Source organism: Ursus americanus, chromosome X (genome assembly GCF_024610735.1).
Source record: "Ursus americanus isolate L20-20 chromosome X, mUrsAme1.1.p, whole genome shotgun sequence".
Classification (NCBI taxonomy): domain Eukaryota; kingdom Metazoa; phylum Chordata; class Mammalia; order Carnivora; family Ursidae; genus Ursus; species Ursus americanus.
The window spans coordinates 5,474,412-5,494,681 of NC_142164.1; the positions used below are offsets into that span (position 1 = coordinate 5,474,412).

The 20,270-nt window shown below is 45.1% G+C and overlaps 1 protein-coding gene across 5 annotated transcripts in view; it reads right to left on the minus strand.

Moving 5' to 3' along the window:
• The window catches only part of AFF2 (ALF transcription elongation factor 2), a 453,109-nt gene that overhangs the window by 290,740 nt on the left and 142,099 nt on the right, over window positions 1-20,270 (minus strand). For 3 of the 5 annotated variants that reach the window (XM_087859684.1, XM_087859681.1, XM_087859682.1), the window contains exons 2-3: window positions 17,620-17,752; window positions 7,219-8,079 (exon numbers count right to left, since the gene is read on the minus strand). In XM_087859684.1, coding sequence (XP_087715810.1) covers window positions 7,219-8,079; window positions 17,620-17,752 — 994 coding nt within the window. The remainder of the gene's footprint in view (window positions 1-7,218; window positions 8,080-17,619; window positions 17,753-20,270) is intronic. The other 2 variants (XM_087859683.1, XM_087859685.1) reach the window with 1 other exon arrangement.

A 20,270-nucleotide genomic window follows, 5' to 3' on the forward strand; every position in this document is an offset into this window, starting at 1 on the left:
GTTGTGTTTCGGCCCCAGATATCCAGATTGGAGCTATGTTGTCTGAGCGCTCTGCTAAAGTCATCTTACCAAACAGGCAAAAACTCAGAAACTTTATGAACCAAGAAAAGGTCCTCTAACAAGTTGTGTCATATGTTACTCATTTAGGAATATTGCAAAAACACTACTTCTCACCATATTTGCAAATGAAAAACACATGACTGTAACCTGTAATACCACAAGAAAAATTGCTCTTTTGGTATGCTTGGCCCCAGACTTTCGAAATATGAACCCAGCCAGGGGATTTCAACTGAAGCTGGGTTCAGCTTGTTATTCCCTTGCCCCTTCTGTGCCAGCAGAGAAGCTACTTTGAGAAAATTAACCCATAAATATATAGTAGCACCCTGGGCACCAAATGCCATTGAGGAAATGACACTGAAGACCTGGCTTCCAGTCCCTGGAGAGCCCCTTGATCGCTGTGTGACTTCAGGCAAGAAACTCTAAGTCTCTCTCAGACTACAGTCTGTACCTACGAAAAGGGAATGATGACAATCCTGGACTCTCTTAGATGGCTGCAGGGAGGGGGAAAGGGGAGACGTTGGTCAAGTGGTACAAAGCTCCAGCTACACAAGATGACTAAGTTCTAGAGATCTACTGTACAGCACGGTGACTACAGTTAGCGATACTGTATTGTATACTTGAAATTTGCAAAGAGAGCAAACCTGCAGCGTGCTCCCCACACACTCAAAAACCAGCAGCTATATGAGGTGATGGGTGTGTTAATTCGCTTGATTGTAGAGATGATTTCACAATGTTCACGTATATCAAAACATCTTATATACCTTGAACATACACAATTGTTTCTTGTCAATCACACCTCAATACAGCTGGGGGAAAATAAGATGACATACCTGAAAGCATTTGTAAATTATAAAGTAGAAATGGTAGAGGTTTTTATTATAGTCACCGATACTATAAAGTCCATTTGGTAACCAAAGCACAGTACTTCATAAAAAGATGGTTAATTAAAGATTATTTGTTCTCACATCAATTAAAAAAATACTAAAGAGACTTACAACAGCCGTAAAGAGTTATAACTCCTCTCTAAAGCCCTTTGCATTCACTATTTGGGTTGAATCAATATGGTTATCTACTTGTCAATTTTTCTTATTCTTTAACACAGAATGTGAGCAGCCTGTTTTTTATGACTGGCTCAGAATGTACTAAGCTAATCGATATATCCAGTGATAACAGGATGATTTGGAACACACATAACAAAAGCTTATCACTTTAGTGCATACTGAATCTGTCAAAGTATTTTCCGAGAAGTAATGTGAAAATAGAAGTTCTCCATCTTTCGTGATGTGAGTGGGTGGCGACAAAGGGATTAGGAGGTGATTTCCTGAGTTCACAGCTTGGTGTTTTCCAGGGAAGTACAGCAGATAACTGTTTATCTTTTTTAAAAAATGAGTCGAATCTGGGCTGAACTAGTATCCAATCCCCAAAGAAGATCCAATTCTAGCTTTCCCTTAGTTACTTAGTCTTAAAACTTCCCCAGGCGTTCTGAGGGATGGTGGTAAGAGGCCGGTGCGGGCAGGGCTCACATCCCTCCACGCTGTCTCCAGACTCTTGGTGGGGTGTGGGTGACGAAGGAACGACTGAAGGTATTTCACAAACAAGGCAGGTTTGGGCCTGTCACAAAGGACTGGCCCGCCCTCAGAGACCGACAGCTGGAAGAAACGTCACTGGTGAGCTAGTGTGAACTCCCCACGTAACAAGAGGCAAAATCGCTCTCTCAAGTTCACAGAGAGAGTCAAGGCCAGATGTGGAACCCACAGCTCAGCAGGACATTGTCCAAACCCTACTTGCTAGTATAGTACGTCCTCCTTCACATAAGATTGACTTTCAGGTATCTTCTAAAGATTCACTGAAATTATGAATAAAGAGTGACATTTTAAAACGTGTCATTATTAAGGATGACTTAAATTTGCAATAGTATAGGAACTAAAGGTTTTTTTTTCCTTGTGGAATAAGATTAAGTCAATCTTTTGGCGTCTTTCCAACCAAAAGAATGTTAAAAGTGACAAGGGATTTAAAAGCACAGAACACCAAGAAATAGCAGACATTGTTCCAGGACGCAAGGGCTAGAATCGCTCACATCCAGCCTTTGAAAGGAAAATACAGATGCTAAAGAACAGGACTGGAGGAAATGAGAAGGAAAAAAACAAACAAAACAAAACAAAACAAAACTGGGGATCTGCAAGATCCCAAGTTGAGCTCTGCTCGTCATTCGGCCTAGTGCTGACGAGCAAATGCAGGGCAAGGGACAGCGCAGAGCAGGGGCACCGAGGAAGGAGAGCGTGGCTGAGAACCAGAAAGAGCCCAGGGAAAGGATGGAGGGGAAAAGCTGATGTCTCTGGAGCAAGACACCCTTCTTAGTCACGCAGCACCTCTGACCCCTCCGTCACAAACCACGCAAGGCTCCGTGTTCTCTTTGCATTCCCGGCTCTCCTTTCCAGATGCTCGGCTGGGGCCACTTCCGTCAGCTTCGGGAGACACTACGGTTACGGGGGCGTGAAGAGGTATGGGAAGGAAAGTGACTTTTTTAACACCCGTGACGCCGTGCAGTTGGAAGAGTTAGTCAAAGAGCAAAAATAAGCAACCACCAGGCGCCCGACTGGCAGAGGGTTTACAAAGCTTTCCGGATGCCACACTTCGGTGGAACACGGGCTAAGATCAAGGCCCTGGGGCACCCGGAAAGTGGGAGGACTTGCAGAGGGACCTTCCTTCATTCCCGATGGGGTGGGAAGAAGACCCGTTCTAGCCTCGGTCTGGATACTATTTCACTTCCATAAGAACAGGCCAAAAAATAAATAAACTCGTGAGCTACATCAAGTGGCCAATGCTCGGCCTGGTCACGCACGGCAGCCGACGGCCTCCTGTTCTGTGGCTTCTGCAGAGCTGCCTGGGCGTATCCAGCACAGGAATGCTCAGCTCCCAGCCTTCTCCGCAGTTCCCACACAAGGCACTTGAGCTTCCTATCTACCTCCTATAAATAAAACTAATCACACCCACGGCGTTCACTGCATAGGATACAAACCAAAACGGGCACAGTCACAAACGTGGGCCACAACTTTTCAGCTGGTTGACAAAGCCAGCCACTCAAATAAGCTAAAGCCAGATCCCATCAGTCGTATCAGTTTCATTAAACTCTTCTAAGAGACTCCTAGTTTTGAGGCATTGGAGCCTCAGATAGCCTGAGGTCACAGCCAAGGGCAGCACGTAAGGCAAATGACCCTTTATGGGGATGGCGCTCCCCCCATTAGTATTGTACTTGTGAAAGCTTATTGGCCTAGGCTGGAAATACTTACTACCTGTCATCGATCCTTTCATTTCCATGCAATTATTTACTTCCCAAACAATCCTACCGACGAATTGCACCCAAATGCAAAGCTAGCCACACCAAAAGATTTTTATACTAATGAGAAACGTAAGCAAAAACATATGTCATGAAATCACATATGAAGCTACATTTATTAACAAATTCATTTCCTAATAAAATACCATCTGCAAGCTACCCTTAGTTTCCACTTGATATAAATAGGTCTTTTACTGTTTTCAGATACAGTTCCCAGAAAATTCTTCTATGCTCAACTGCAGAACACATCAGTCTTTTTTTTCTTTTTTGGTGGGGCGCAGTTGCCTGGAATGTTGGTAGATTCTGTAAAACTAAGTTTTTAAACAAATTATTTTGTTCCAAAAGCATGCTTCAATTGAAAAGCTAACCTTTTGCAATAAAGTCGGTTAGACTCCTAGAATCCCTATCATTGATACAAAAATTCTAAGAGGCAAGGAAATGTTTCGAGGATGGGCCATAATTAAAATTTCCCCACTCTACACAAGAGCATAGCCACAGAAACAAACGTAGGCACACACACACGTTCATTCCATTTCAGTAATAGTTTATGTTTCTCAACTCACGAGTATATGGGTATCTGCTTATTTGTGCATCGTAGAATGCTCTTTTCTGGTCATTCAACACCCCCCCCCATGCACTGCACTAACACATGGGTCGGCCTCTCTCACTAAAGCCAGGGACAGAATGGGATACTCACAGAGACCCCGTGACTGCTCTCCGGACAAGCCCTTTTAGCAGTAACTCTAAGGAGTAATGCTACCACTCATCAACGATGGCTGCTTTGACTGGGACCCAGAACCCAATGCCTGGACCTCTTGGCGCCAGGGACTGGGGCTGAATTCGCAGGCTGAGTGCTTTTGAAAAGTGCATCAAGATTTGATGGGGTGAATTTCCAGACTTGGTCAGAGTTTCAGCCACATAAACGCCATTAGGTACAGAGCTCCACAACGCTCCACCCTGTCTATATTAATGCCCACATTTTAATCTACACCCTTGTAAGCTCCTGGGCAGGCTGTCGGACCTCTCATTTCCTTTCGCCCTATCCTCGGTTTTCACATTACCCTTGAAGCCAGTACACTCTCCTGACTTTAGGGCCCTAAGCTTCTGTCCTACCCCTCTTTCAAATCCTTTCTTGAGACCTAGATTTTAAAATAAGTACTCTCTCCACTGATCTCTCATCATGACTTTATTGCACCTGACCCATTTTTCGTAAGAGGCTATACCAAAGTCTATCTGTACCGTCACCAAAGGCTGCGTGCACACAGGCAGCTCCTTGGATCATCATCTCCAGAGTTGAAGACAGCTCAGACTCTCTTTGGAAATGTACCTCTCATTGGTGTGCCAGAGCATTGAGAAAAAAAAAAAAGCATGAAGTCGTTTCTGAATCTGGGTCAGCCATGTTGTGAATGTACAAGAGAGAGGATTACAAGGGAGTGAATCGCACTGGGTCTGTGACCTGTCACTTGGCTAACGAGGTATGGACGCAGGCTGACAGACCTCTTGATGGGCCAGTGCCATTCCCAGACCAGCCCTGAGTGATGGCACTGCCGTGGATATCAGGGCAAGAGAAGGGACAAGAGCGATATCCCAGCCTCTCATTAGACTCCTCTCTCGAGGTGGGCTTCTGTTTGGATTTTAAGCATTGTAGTCCTGTATGAAGTCATCCAGTGGAAATTAGGATGAGGATTTCCAAACGATTGTGCAGGAGCAGAGCAGAGTAAGACACAGGCAGATAGGCTATGATTCAAGAGACAGAGTTGATGATAGATTTTCTAGCATTCGTTCACCTTGGTTCGTGTTAGTTGATCAACACCATGGCTGAGAAAAGGTACTCAAGTAACCGTTTTTGAACTTCATTCATTCAACAAACATTTATTAAGCATCTACCATATGCCAGGCATTTGCTAGGCGCTCGGGATACAGAGAAGAAGGAGACGTTCCTTGCTCTCCAGGAGCTCACAGTCTAGTAGAGGAGATAGACACATACACGAGTGACTACAGTACACGAAGTGAGTGCCAGTCAAAGCATACAGAAGGCGCTAGAGGAGCCCAGAGGAAGCAGCCTGCGGTCAGCCTGGGGGAGTCAGGGAAGCTTTCACAGGCAAAGGAACAATCGAGCAGACTTGAAGGAGGAACAGGACTTCACCAGAAAACAAGGGAGGGTAGGGAAAGATGTTCTAGGCTGAGAGAACGGCAGGCACGAAAGCAAGGAAGCGGGATAACGCATGACATGGCGGGGAACCACACGTAGCACCACGTGGCTGGGACTGCGTCCACATGTGAAGAAATGGTGAAATGGCAAGTCAGAGAAGGAGCATGGAATCAGAGTGAAGAGCTTTGTATGCGGGACTAAGAAACCTGGACCTTGTCCGGGAAGCGATGAGAAGGCACGGAAGAATCCAAGGCAGGGAGTGACATGGCTGGATCTGCCCATTAGGTCAGCCTGGATGGAGGATGGTTTGGAAGAGAGGTGAGACCAGAGGGAGGGAGAGCGGGGGGCTGGGGGGCTGTCACAGGGGCCCACGGGCACTCGAAGGCAGGGAGGGTGACGAGGGGACGGGCTGGAGAGATACTTAGGAGGAAGCTTGACAAGACTCCATGAATGATGATGATACAAGAAGCAAAACCGCCTCAGAGATGAAACGATATGAAAAACATGCATTCCGAAAATACAGCCGACAGCCCCGCTCCGCCCTCCCTCCGTGGTCCCACCGTCCTCCGCCGTCCCCGTGTCTGCCGAGCGTGAGTAGCGAGTAACGGCGCGACACCCAGGGCACACACGGGCAGACTTCTCTAATTCAGACACCGCTAACTTGGAATCTGCCACAAGTCACACCGACTGTCTGTGCCTCCTATAGAGTAAGAATTTCAACCTACTTTCTTCCTCTGTGTCTTTTCAAGCCTTTAGGCACCAGTAACAGGAATCCAATCTAAAAGCAGTGGTTTCTTCCAATCAAGCGCTGGAGGTGCAGTAGGCAGCCGCTTACATGGTGGTGTCTGAGGGGCACCCCACACATGTCCCCCACCCAGGAGCCACAAGGCCTGGGATCCAATCATTAGCGAGTCATTCCTTTGGGAGACGCTTGGGTCCCTCCGACTTCTCTTTTATAAGGCAATGGTTCCTGAGATGGGTAGGACACTTAGTCATTCTAAACCCAGTGGGATTGTGGTTGAGCACAATGACTTTGGCTTTGACAGAAGGGATCAAGGTAGTCTAAGAGAGCGATGGAGGTACCTGTGGAAGACGCTGGTGCAGAAGGGAAGACTGAGGGACACGGAAGATAACGTTAGGATCCTGCCAAGGAATGGCCCCACAAGCACTCGAGAAACTAAGATTCTTAAAGAATGCCTTCCACTTCCGATGCCAGCAAATCACACTTTTACATTCTTGTACCTTAAGGAGCTTCTGTGTTTTATGCTTATGAGATGCTATTTTCTAGTGAAGGCCTATGGTGACTCCCAATCTTTTCGTGGACCTCACACTGCTTACGACCAATTATAATCTCCAGTGTTGTTAATTTGTACATACGACTACAAGTGCACTCTCTGAAACTATTTTATAAGTGCAACTTTTCATTCACTCAGACTGACCTTGTCTGTTGCCATTCCACATTATGGAGACTTAACTGTATTTGCAGAATGGTAATCAGTCAAGTCACAAGCGACAGAAGATCGAGACTCAGACTCTGACCTTGAAGAGTCTCATCTAAGGCTCGAGAAGGTAAATAAGAGCCGCTTGTGAATACTTGATTATAGAGGTTAGAGCAGTGAACTAAAAAGAAAAAAAAATGAAACAAAACAAAACTTTAAAAATTACTTACTTCACTTGTTTGGAGAATCGTGAACTTTGGCAGCTTAGGCTTTGAACTGGCTGCACTGGGTTTTCCATCCAAGAGTGATCCAAATGACAGATTCCCAAAGCTGTTCTCGAATTCAATGGAAGGTTTCAGTGTCGGAGGGACGTCCGGTGCCTGGTCCTGGCCATCCATGGGTCTGACATACGCAGTTGGCTTTTGCTGCCCCATGTTTGTTTTGCAGTAAAGCCCTGGTGGAAAGTTCTGAACTGAAAGGCCACTGCTGGGAGCTAACAAAGAGGAGGCAACTAGGGGAGACCCAGGAGCTTGCACTGTAAATTCAGATTCTTCTGGGGAGACGGACTGAAAGATTTCTTTGAATGTATCCCCTACACCGGATTTGAGACTACTGTCTTCCTTTGCAGACGCGTTTGACTCTTCAACGGCTCCGACCTGGGGCTGTTCTGCTGGGTAGACAAAGAAGTCTTCCAGTCGGGCTTGGGGCTGGTCCTGTGTAGACGGCGGCGGCTTGTTTGGCTGACCACAGGCCTGGCTGGCTGAGACAACACTAGCGTTATGACTATCGCGTGGCCAGTCAGCTTTTGATTTCCTGTTGCTGTGTATGAGAGTGGAATTCAGTATCACGACGGAAGGAGGAGGCATTGGTGCCGAGGGGTGAGTGCTATCCTGGTGAGGTGGGAGCATTCGGTTCTTTTGTTCTGGGAAAAAGCTCGGTTCGGTTTTGTTGACGGGAGTCTGGGGCACGGAATTCTTTGGGATCCCCACTAGGTGATTCTGATTAGAATGGTTAGTTAGCAAATCCTTCATTTCATCATAGTTTCCCAGCGTGTTCTGGACTCGGTTGGCAAGTGCATCCCCTTTGTTTGTCTAAAATAACAAAAAGATGGGGGTGGGAGGAGAGAGAATGAATAGGTTTGTGTTTCCTAATGTTAATGTTTCAAACAGATGTCCTAAGTAGACCAGCATATAGGGTTCTTTAAAATTCTCATGCTGCCATATAATTTCATGCTTTTCATGTGCTATGTAAGGAAACAAAATCAATAACACTATTGAAAGAGCCTCTTGGAATGAGCTGTGTGGTTAACGTCTGTATACTCCCTGGCCTGTCCGTAAACATGCTCATTGGGAGAAAGTTTTAAATTACGTCACTTATGAATTTTATTAGCAAAGTAACTTAGTTTAGGTCAGATGAGCTGAATGGTTACTTTCCATATTGTGATGAACAACTTCAGCTTAGTGATCACTGGAATTGTAATGGAACGTTCGACTTATATTTGCTCTTGACAGGTCAGCCCTTTGTGCCACATTATACCATGAAAAAGGCTTAGCCCATTGGATCAGGAAGTCAGTGAAATTGTGCGATCATGAATATATTGGTTTAGGAAAGCTCAACATCTAATTGAGCTAACACGACTAAAGCGAATCTACTTCCTTTTAATCAAAGGACTGTATGAATTCCTGGTACCTGCCCACGTATTCCGGGGGCAACTCTGCTCACGCATTGATGATTCACATGTGTTCACTTTGAAATGGGGCAGTTGTGCATCAACACTGACTCAAGCTCTCCTGTGTCTTTTCAACGATTTAGGAAAATTTATTCAAGAATTAAACTGTTGCTTACGTAAATCAAAACAAGGCCAGATTTCCAAAGTGATGTTGGCAACTAAATCGTTCTATGGACAATCAATCATCCCCTGTAGGAAATACTAATCTTGTTAAAAGTGGCTCTGGTTGTTCTTCAAATAATTAAGTTGCTGCATAGGTTTTTGTAACACAGAAAGCACAGCTTTCCTAACTAGAAAATGGTGGATAGCTATATGCTCGGAAATGACTTTGACGAAAGCTCGGCTGGTCATGTTCAAAAGTGACTTTTTATTATTCCCTTTACCTGCCAAAGGTGTTCTTAAATCAAGCTACTGGAGTCAGAAGGGCAAAGGACTCCTTTGTGCTAAAGCTGCACTATTCTGGCCCAAGATATTGCAACAAAACAAGGCTACTGGCCTCCATGGAGCCATGTGGCAGTGGGACCACTGGATGGGGAAGACGCCCACCTTATGTAGCCTCTAGGTTCCCAGGGCCACAGGCATGTTCTCCATGCATGGGAAGGGGCGACGCCTTCCCCACTAATAACAGCCTCCACTGAAGATAGATGTTAACTTCTCAGGTCTCTCCCATGCCCTTAACCCAGCCCAAGCTCCTGGCATCCACGAGGAGTGTGCCTATCCGAGTGTAGGATCTCAGTGTAGACCTAGGCTGTCTGGCCGTGTGCTGTGCTCTGTATGTGAAGATGGAAGTGTGCAGATGAATGGAGGGTGAAGTGCTGGAAATGGATGAAATCACCCAGAGAAAGAAAATACAGAATGAGAAGATCAGCTCAGGAGGCAACCCTGGGGAACGTCAACCTTTAAGCGACCGAGAGAAGAAGAGGAGCCGGCAAAGGATACCAAGAAGGAGCAGCCAGAGGGGGAATCAAGCTGGTGACCTTGGCCTCGTTGTTAACATGATCTCCGTGTACTGTATGCAGTATCCAACTCATAGCATGTGTGAAATCATATAAGACATTTCCAAAGAAATGTGGGCAGTGAGGGAAACAGGATTCCAGAGATTACAGAAAAGTATGCTCAATATATGCTACGAGGGTCCTATTGGGGGAGGGAATTTTAGAAATCCAATAAATGTCTGTTTCAGCTCTCTCATCCACAAGAACACCTAATATTGCATCACATGCAACCTTAGTGCTAAAGCAGTGATTAAACAATTAACATTCCATATAATCCTCAGCTGAAAAATCGCTCCATTTTCAGAAGTACATTTGAAAGGCCTATTTAACAGATAGAGACGGGTAGAAATCACTTTTATTCCCTGAAAATCCCTAGGTTTGTCCATTTTAATGGCACAAATCACTCTTCAGCCAAGGCCAGATAAACTCTGGAGAGAGTGTTCTCCTTTGACAGTGGTGTATGACCAACCATTTGGGGAGCAGCCAAACCCAGTCTCCCTTCTATTCAGTCCCTTAATTCAAAACAAAGAGATTTCATCATGCTGAGGACCCAGTACGAATTTAATGCAAGCTTTAGGGGCGCCTGGGTGGCTAGTCAGTTAAGCTTCTGCCTTCGGCTCAGGTCATGATCCCAGGGTCCTGGGACCGAGCCCCATGTCAGGCTCCCTGCTCAGGGGGGAGTCTGCTTCTCCCTCTGCCTCTGCCTCTCCCTCTGCTTGTGCTTTCTCTCTGTCTCTGTCTCTCTCTCTCAAATGAATAAATAAAATCTTTTAAAAAAAAGAATTTAATGCAAGCTTTAAATACATACAGAGTTGCTCTGGGCCCTGAAACAGTTTACCTCTTGGGTCAGATGATGACCTAATGAACACTAATACATGGCTATCTTCAAGGACCTGACCCAGCAAGGGGGGAGACGACATCATTTCATTTCCCATGTTAAATGCCTTTATTTTACACTGCCTCGTTTCATGAATTTGGATGTTGCTTCCTTCCCTCACACAAAGAGAATCCTATAGGAAATTTTCCCTTTTTGCCTTAGCTACCAGGAAGCTCAAAGCTCAATGGACTGAACGTTCTTTGAGAGTTTACTGGACTCGCACTGAAAGTTCATTGAATTTCCATTCAAACTGAGCTCTTCAACATCCGAATCTTGCCTTGAGATGTCAGAGAGACCAGGACAATACCTCAAAGTCCTGAAAGATAATTCACTCTCTCCAGGTCAACGTAATCAAGACTCAAGAACCTTAAGACTGATTTGTTTGCAAGCAAGCTGGTCACATTTCTGCTCCTGTTCAGCAGTTCTTCAATGGAGACAATCTTGGTTAGGTTTGAATGTCTCTTCATTTATTTCTACTGTTATAATGATCTGGCTTTCCAATGCATGCTAAGATCTTTTTCCCCCATCTCTAGGTTTTAAAATATGCTTGAAATTAGGAGAACATCTAAACCGGCCAATGTCTAAAACCGTGTCTATGTAAGTAAAATTAGAGGAAAATTAGAAGTTCTTTGCATAGGTCTAGAAAATCAACCCCCCACTATACAGGGTATACTACAGTAATGATTTCTTTTCCTGCATAAAACTATGAGCTCTTAAAGGTCAGAGACTACCTTTCATCCACCTTTATATCCTCAGGACTGAGTACCACGTCAGGGGCATATCAGATACTCAAAAAAATTGTTGCTGACATGAATAGAATCCAATTATAATTTGTATCCTACCTATATCAAAATAAGGCTTTACAATAGCTTGGAGTAAAAAGGCACATAAATGGAAAAGCAAAAGTCAGGCTGACTTGGTTACTGTGATTGAACATTAAATTGAATTTTGAGCTTCCTGGTAGCTAAGGGAAAAAGGAAAAACTCATAGCTTGCCGAATTCTCTTTGTCTGATGGAAGGAAGCATATTTTAATTTATTAAATAAGACAAATGGTTGCCAGATACTAATGTAAAAAGGAATTCTTCTCATTGGTTCAGTTATAAGAACCTTTGAACATGGGGTACCTGGGTGGCTCAGTTGGTTAAGCATCTGACTCTTGGTTTTGGCTCAGGTCATGATCTCATGGGTCGTGAGCTGCAGCCCCATGTGGGGCTCCTCGCTCAGTGTGGAATCTCATTGAGATTGTCTCCCTCACCCTATGCCCTTCCCCCTGCTCTGTCTCTCTCTCTCAAATAAATAAATCTTTAAAAAAAAAGAACTTTTAACAATAAAACAATTTTTTTCAGCACAACTTTACAGAAGATGCAAAGATGTTCTTCATGTGTCTTTTTCTTATGATGACTTAAAAAAGAGCATTGCATTAAAGTCTTACTCAAGTGAAGGTATATCTATCTATACCTTGGAGTTAGGGGGCCAAGCTAATAGCTCCAGGTGTGGCGTTTTCCTGTGCACAAATGACACAGGGCCGGCTGGGATAACTTGGAGGAAAGAAGGGGTGTCAACTCCCTTCGACTAGCTTCCTCACACAGCAGTGGTCTCAGAGGGACTTGCAAGCGGAACTGCATAGCAGACAGTTCAAGGTTGAGTTCACTGGCGACACTTTCTGAGTTGCTGATTGAAGGAAGATCCATATGCTTTGCATAACAGACGTGCTGTGGCTACAAGTAGGAATTACCATGGTCCTGCTTAAGACACATACTGGTAAATTCAAAACAGTCACGAGGCAGGGTTAGGCACAGAGGACACACAGACACATAGCCTGAAAAAGTCCACCATGTAACAATCTCCAAATAATTAGCAGTACGGTCTGGATCGCCTGAGTCACCTCTCTGCCTTTCCGCCACCGGAGCTGGGCAACTGTCAACCAGTTTTTAAACTTCTCAAGATGTAGATATGAGAGCCACCAGACAGGAAACCCCATGGGGCCTGAAATGCATTTCTGTACACCTACACACCACAGTAACTTCGGAGTCACACCGAATGTTCTTTCGCACCCTCCGGAGTCTTAGTAATCCTATTAAGGAGCAAGGCAATCTTGACTGGACATTACAAACATGGCAAAAATAAAACAGCCATTTCAACCAATTATAGGCTTCTTTCAATTGGCCAGTTTTTTACTTCCTGTTCTAGATAATTGGTTGATTCTTAAAGGTAACCTCTGCAGCTCTTATTTTCTAAATAATCACAATTTCTCCATCATCAAGGAAATGCATTTTCCAAGTATTTTCAGGCATAAATTATATGTCTGGTTTGCGGCTCATGACTAACAGTACTCCTTCGTTTAGGCTTTTTGCCTCTCATTACTCTAAGAAATGCAAAGTTGGCTCAGTTTGCTTCTAACGCTATCTACAAATCAGTAGTAGAAGTTCATCACAAGACTAATGCACTAGGAGGCAATTATACCATCGTATTTCTTTTTAATAAAAAGTAGCAAAATAATTTAAGTTTTGAGGCTCATTTTTTTCCCTTTATTTCATTGTGGCTAATGTATGTGATTTAGTAATTCCTTTTTTCCCTAATTGTAATATTTTTACAGTTAATCTCTCTAAGCTGTAAGTTGCTATTTCTTTCTTTAATTATAATAACGATAATATCTCAAACTTGTACAGCACTTTCCAGATTTCAAAGCAAGGTCTCCCGGCTCGTTTGACTTGATCCTTAGTAACAGCCATGTGAGTCAGCAGAGCAGCTCTGATCTCAGTCAGGCTTCTACCTCCCCAACCCAAATGACCTTGGGTAAGCCACTTAATCTCTCTGTGCCTCGCTTTCCTCATTCTCCCAGAGTGCAAAGACTATAAAATGTCAGTTACTGTTGTTGCCTTATTGTTATTATTATCAGGGATTATTTCCTATCAGGTATTATTATTCATTTCAGAGAGGAGGAAACTATAGGTCAGAGGAATGAAGTTTCTTCACCAAAGTCACCCAGTACGTAGGTAAGCTTATCAGGTCTTCTGACCTCCTGCGGGAGGATCAACAGCTTCCTGTTACAGGTACTGAACCACAGAACTGGGTTCTAGATCCACCACTGGCATGGATATGAAGCTGCAGAGAAGCTACCTCACCTCTCTGAGCCTCAAATTCCTTGTGGGCAACATAAGGGAAACGAGTACTCCAGTTTTCGTAAGGACTACACAGGCACATAGAAAGCCCTAGCACGTGCCTGGCATACGGCAGCCACTTGATACATACCAGCTCCTCAACCCGCTCAGTCTTTCCACACTAGCCTAGGCATGTCAAACAGCTTCACATCTTTCAAGTGCTTTTGAAGACACCCTTCTCAACACCATAGCACAAAGTCAGATTTAGAAGTTATAAGCAACAGAAGCAGCCTCACAGAGAAGTTTCCCATCACCAACCACATGCAGGGGTGGTCAACATTCTTTCCATTCTGAGAATGGTAGGGGTGAAGCAAAGAAAGGAAAGAAATCAGTCAGGATGTTGAGAGATCACCATTTCTTCCAAGTGCCGAGAAAGGGCAGGGTCTTGGGGACCGATGCTCATTGGCTACTTCAGAAGTTACCAACATTACTGGATAACTGATCAGGCCACGTTTTAGGCTTTAGGGTGGCAAGAGGTTTCCTGAAAGTCCTGATCCACCACCAGGAGTTTTGATTTTTAATTTGATAAGCATTCCCACCACAACCCTAAGGTAGGGTTCAGGTAAGTCCTTGTCTCTACCAGTGGACCATGGTCCAGCTCTAACACTCCTACTGCCACTGGCGTGTCCAGATACTCCAAGGGCGTTCACACCAGTCCAGGTATAGGGAACTGATGGAGGTGCACATTAGTTCCGGTATTATAATATGGGCAAACTCTTCAGTGATCTCCCAGGAAATCCTGAACGCGGACACAGCACAAGATGGCAGCTGGTCATCAAAGCAAGGTGAAAGAAAGAGAATCTCTAGGTCATCAACTGTTAGCTTAATTCCTCTCCCATACAATCTCCACTGAAGAACAACAGCTCTTCCCCATCAAGAAACATAAAGGCAACAGGCTACTAATCACAAAATAGGCCTGGCCCTGAGCTAGACAAATGTTCCCACCTGGCGTCTCTACCTGATACACCCTTGTCATAGCAAGAGAGATGACTTCTGAAAACTTCTGGCAATGTTGGTAACAGGTTTTTATTTTAACTGCCTACTCAAAAATACATTGCTGACATCGAAAAATAAATATGCATCTATATTACAGGCCTTGTTAGCAAGAGATGGCATTTACCTTGAAGGTACAAGGCCATTAATTCAAAATGACTTAAAGTTATAAAGAGGGGATAAACCAAGGGTACTACACCTCATCACGGAAATAGCATTGAGCACGGAGTAGATTTTGAACTTTGAGAATGACTCTGAGTAAATGAGTCTGGTAGGGGTACACCTACCATCTTTCTAACTCATCCAAAGATAAGATGTAAAACTCCTCTGGTTATTCCTCTTTCTCAAGAAGGGAAAAGGCATCTATCATCCTTTGACCTCTCCTCCACTTTCTGCAAAAAATGGAGGCCACAACGTCTTGCCATGGCTGGTCACTCTTCACACACTCTTGACTTTGCTTGCTCATCTCCTCCGGGAACCTGCTCCACACATCGTCACCTCTTCCTCTGGTCGCTTCACCCTCTCCCTCTTGACTGACATTGGGTCCTTCCCATCAATCTCTAAACATGTTCACATTTCTCCCATTATGAGAAAAAAAGGCTCTTTCCAAATCATTTCTCCCCTCAGGTTCTAACCTACCTTCCTTTCTTCCTCCCTCCACACAAAAACTCACTGCCTTGCTGTCTTTCTTTGTTTTACCGCTTCCCATTTACTCCCTGACCCCAGGCAGTTCCCTTTCCACAACAAGCACCACCATCAACAAATAAAACAACTCTCCCTAAGGTCACTGATCCCCCCACCCCCTTAACTACCAAATCCAACAGCCACTTCCCAGTCCTGACCTTTCCTACCCTCTCGGACACAAATAACTAACCAATCCCTCCTCCATAAAACCCTTGATTTCTATGAAATGATTCTCTCCTAGTTCTCTTCCTGCCTCTGTGATCATTCACTCCTTTTTAGGTTCCTTTCCTGGCGTCTCCTTTGCCACCTCTTTTACTGCTTAAATACTACTGCTCCCCAAGATTCTCTCTTTGTCCTCAGTCATCTGCTGGCTTCCACGGCTACCTCCCTGCTCAAACCTAACTCTCTCTCCTGAGCGCTCTCATTAGCTCCAGGTCCCTACACCCAATGCCTACCGGGTAGGTCTCTCTTCATATCTCACTGGCATCTCAAACCAAATGTGCTCAAAACAGAATTCTTTTTTTTCTTTTCAAGCACCAACCCTGTTTCCTCCTGAACAGCCTGTTAATGAGACTGCCATCTTCTCAAGTCAAAAATATGGGAATCATTCAGACCTGTCCCACCCTCTCCACAGCCAGTCAGACACCCAGTCTTGTCATGTCAACTTCCTCGCACTGCCTTAAATCCTCCCTGCCATGACCGGTCCTGAGCGAACTATGGAAGCTTCTTTATCTGCTTTCTTGTTTGCCTCACATCCAACCAACTCACCACATTGCCAACATCGTCTTCAAAATTCTTTGTCCTGCCCATGCCCTTACTGGAAAGCTTGCAGTGACTTCTCTTCGTGTATGGAATTGCGTTCACACTCCTTGGCACGAGGCACCAAGTCTCCACTAACCTCTCCCCTGCCTACCTCTGCGGCAGCTGCCCTGCACTCGTGCCTTCCGTCGCTCATGATGAAGTCTCACTCCTCTTTGTGCATTCGTCTAAGATGTGACTAGCACATCGTGGGCCTTCGACGAATGTTTGCTAAACTCATCACGTCTCTAAACACACGCGTTCAAAGGTAGTATATAAATTAAATCGATTGTAATAGGAGAAATGCTTTTTTAAGGATTATACTATTATTAACAAATTGGAAAGGAGTACTTAGGTGACCTAACTCTCTTGGTCAGATTAACCGAACTCGGAAGGCACCTGAGTCTCAGTCAAGAGCTGCTCACTTATCATGAACAAGGCAACAAGGCTCTGGTCTCAGTGGCCACCGCGCCAAACAGCTTACTCCCTACCCCAAAGTGGTATTTGTGCCGATGCTGTCCTTCCCTTTTCCAGAAGTCATTGTCCCCTAATTGGTGCCCTTCTAAAAGCACGACTCTCAGAAATTTCCCTCTATTGTTGTTTTAACTCTTACATCATTTTGTTTCATTATGGAAAATTACACTGCTACTAAATTTCAATAAACACCAACCAGCTGCCAGCAATTCCACAAGACTCTTCCCCCAAGCCCCACCCCGAATAGAAAGTTCAGAGGCAGTCATTGTGAAATCAGTACTTGTAGACAGAGCAGTAGGGGCTACGAACTAGCTAGAACACCGCTAGGCAATCAACCTGGCTGTGCCACCCGCTCCCCCTGCCCCGTTGAGGCAATCTCCTCATCCAGGACAATTAACCACCAGGAAAAAATGATTGGCTTTTCCCTTTCTCCTGGAACGAGGATTTTCAAAGAACACTCAAACCACTCCACAGCTGCTAACAACCTAACGTGGGAAAGGAAAGCGAGGCGACCGCTTGCAGATGGCACGGATCGGGAGGAGAAAGAGACACAGCCATTGACCTTCTGATGAAGTCTTCAGGGGCTGCCTTGCCAATACTCAAGGGGGGGGGGAAGCGTCAAGAGGGCATTGCTTGCTGTCGGAAGTGCTGGGCAGGAGAGAACTCCTGGGAGACAAGAAGTCTCGCTAGTCCCGTTGAAATTGGACCGTCCTCCCCAAAGAAGACAGAATTTGTCTCTGAAGACTTCGTCAGAAAGCTGCAATTGCCCCAAATACAGTGTATGTCTAGATTGCATTTGTCAAATATATTCTCCTGGAAATGATTTGGGTGCTTTAAAAATAGATTAAATGTTGATTTAATCAACAGTGTGTTCAAAAACGTAACAAGCAACCATTTTCCAGAAAGATAAATTACATACATATTCAGCTACCTTGTACGGCTCCCCGAAAAGATCAAAGCCTGAAGAAAAGAGATCGTCTTCTTGCTGGACTTCTTGATTCCTCCGCTCCCATTCCCTTTTTTTAAGTGCACTACGGTCTTGTTCATAGTGACTGATAGGAAAAGAAAAAGACAAAAGGAGAACAAGATTAATTAGTCATGTCATTCAGATCTCCCTTGTTATCAATAAGAAAAAAAAAAACAATACAAGCCAAGGCTACCCAAATGGATACACTGCACAGGGAGCAGAGAAACCTTTTCTGGACTCCCACAGGGTTTAAGATCCTGACCAGTTCTTTGGAATACAGAAGAACATGGAAACGTGCTCATTAGAAACCATACTCATGCCCACTTAAGTGTTCCAGAATCCTCTCCCCTTGTCCCTGCTTGAATACTACAGGCAATTACAGGCTCCCCAAAAGTCAGTCCACTGTGCGGAAAGGTACTGAAATCAAGTTCCTTTGTGTTGCCAACTGCTTAGGACTCAGAATACACAGATGTTACGAAGTCCTAACAGAAAGGAATTAACCAAGACGTCGCAGACCAACCGTAATTCTGTCCTGAGCCCACAGCCAGTTAGCCTGTTTAACGAAATCACAGGAGCGTTTATGGACGTTTTTGGAAGTCTACAAAACACAGAACCACTCACTCGCTTACATTCCTTTTTTGTGATGGTGGTGCCTTTGCTCTTCTCATGGTGTGTGCCATAGGAGACTGACAGCCTCGCTAGGAAACTCTTCACAAAGAAAGATGTCTGGCTTGAACAGCAAACAGCTAGCAATAAAAGGTGTCAAAAGCCTCGAATGACCTTAAGGCACACATGTTTTATAAACTCTGTGTCGTTCTGTGACTCGTCACGTTTCAGGCTTTCCCATTGGAGGATCAGCACAGAAGGTTCCAGATAATATCTCAGATATACTCCGGGCCCTGGGATTTTATAGAATGAAATGCTTCCCGATGAAGAAAACAATTGTGCGTATTACACTATAATCTGTAAGTCTCAAAAGTGGTGGATTTTATTTTGTCCATTGGGTTTTCTTTTCCCCTGCTTTTGATCAAAATCTTACCCGAAGTGAGCACATATATGCGGGGCAAATTTAAATTATATAAACGTATGTAGAATGCCTAGCAGGTGCTGTACAAATGTTGCTTTCCTTCCCCATGTTAATACTGCCATGTTAAGACTTAATTAGATAATTGGCATGCAAATGAACATAATAGCTAAAGGAATTACAAGAGATACACTGATACAAGAGTATAGTCGGCAGGTTTTGAATACATCCCAGACCTTAATGCCTCTCCTTGGTCGCCTAGTTTGCTCATGAGTATCATAACTTTTAATTTACAAACTAAGAGCCCAGAGCATGAAATATCCATGGCAGCTTAACTAGATATTGATATACATGGAGCGTGAGATGCCACTACACTTCATCATCCCCCTTTCTCCACAGGAATCCTCCAACTGACAGATTCAAAGTGACTTTGATAGCCTTATCTTCTGAATCAACAACACTTCATTTCTCCGATTTAAAAAAGTGGCACCAATGAAGGGATGTTCAGACGTACGTTATGCTTCCACGACACAAACAATGCCAGACACGGAGGAGCTCTCTGGGCCGGTCACGAGAGCGCTCAGCCAATGCTGTCACCATCTGGGGAAAGCAAAGCAGCTCCAGAGTGCTACACAAAGCCCAGACCCCACATCTGGGCCTCGTCTGGTCAAGAAAGATGCCAAGTCCAGATCCTGGAAGGCAGCCTGTCCTGGGGAGTCTCAGACGCCATCCGCAGGGATGACACTTGCTGGCATCCTCTCTCCTGGCCGGACACAAGTTGAGATCAGAAGCACACACGTCCGTGGGCCGCAACGTCTTTGTGGTGGAGGCCGGCGTGCCATCAAGCAGACACAGTCGTACCGTCAGACCACGCACACGGAGCGCGAGCTCGGACGGGAGCACCGCGCACCGCGCGTCACCCGAGCCCATGATCAGTGTGTTCAAACGTAGGAAAGAGAAGGCCGTCAGGGTGGAGGCGGACCCACAAGTTAAAGCGATACTGAGTGGGGGTGCCGGGAAGGTTTGTTGCAAAGGAAGCCCCTTGGTTTCTCTGCCTGCCACAGCAGATGCCTTTCCACACAAAAACAAGAGCTCAAGTCTCATGCTTGTGAGGGACGCGAGCAAGATGGCGGTTTTCGAGCCGTCTGTTCTTTCGGGGCACCTGACAGCCCGGCACGACAGGCCCATAGATCACACTGAATTCTCCCGTGAAGAGAACCGAAGTCCTTTGTTCTCTTGGCTTGACTAACTACCTTCTCCTCCGAGGGAAAGACAGAATTAAAACCCTGAGGGAAGAGAGGGAGGAGGAGAAAAGGAAACGTGTTTCAACTTGCGGGGCACCGAGCGGCCAGCAGCCAGGGCACGTTGGGCGCTTTCGACCTGGGTTTGATTTGTGAGGAGGCTCTTGGCTCCGTTTTGCATCAGTTCATTAGCCACCAAATTCCAGACGAAAATGGGAAGAGCAGATTGAGTGTGCACATGGGTGTTATCTGTTGCAAGCAAACGGCCTGCCGCATTTTTTAACACATACAACAAAGAACAGTTAATTCTCCTATCTCTGACGAGAATGAATTGAATC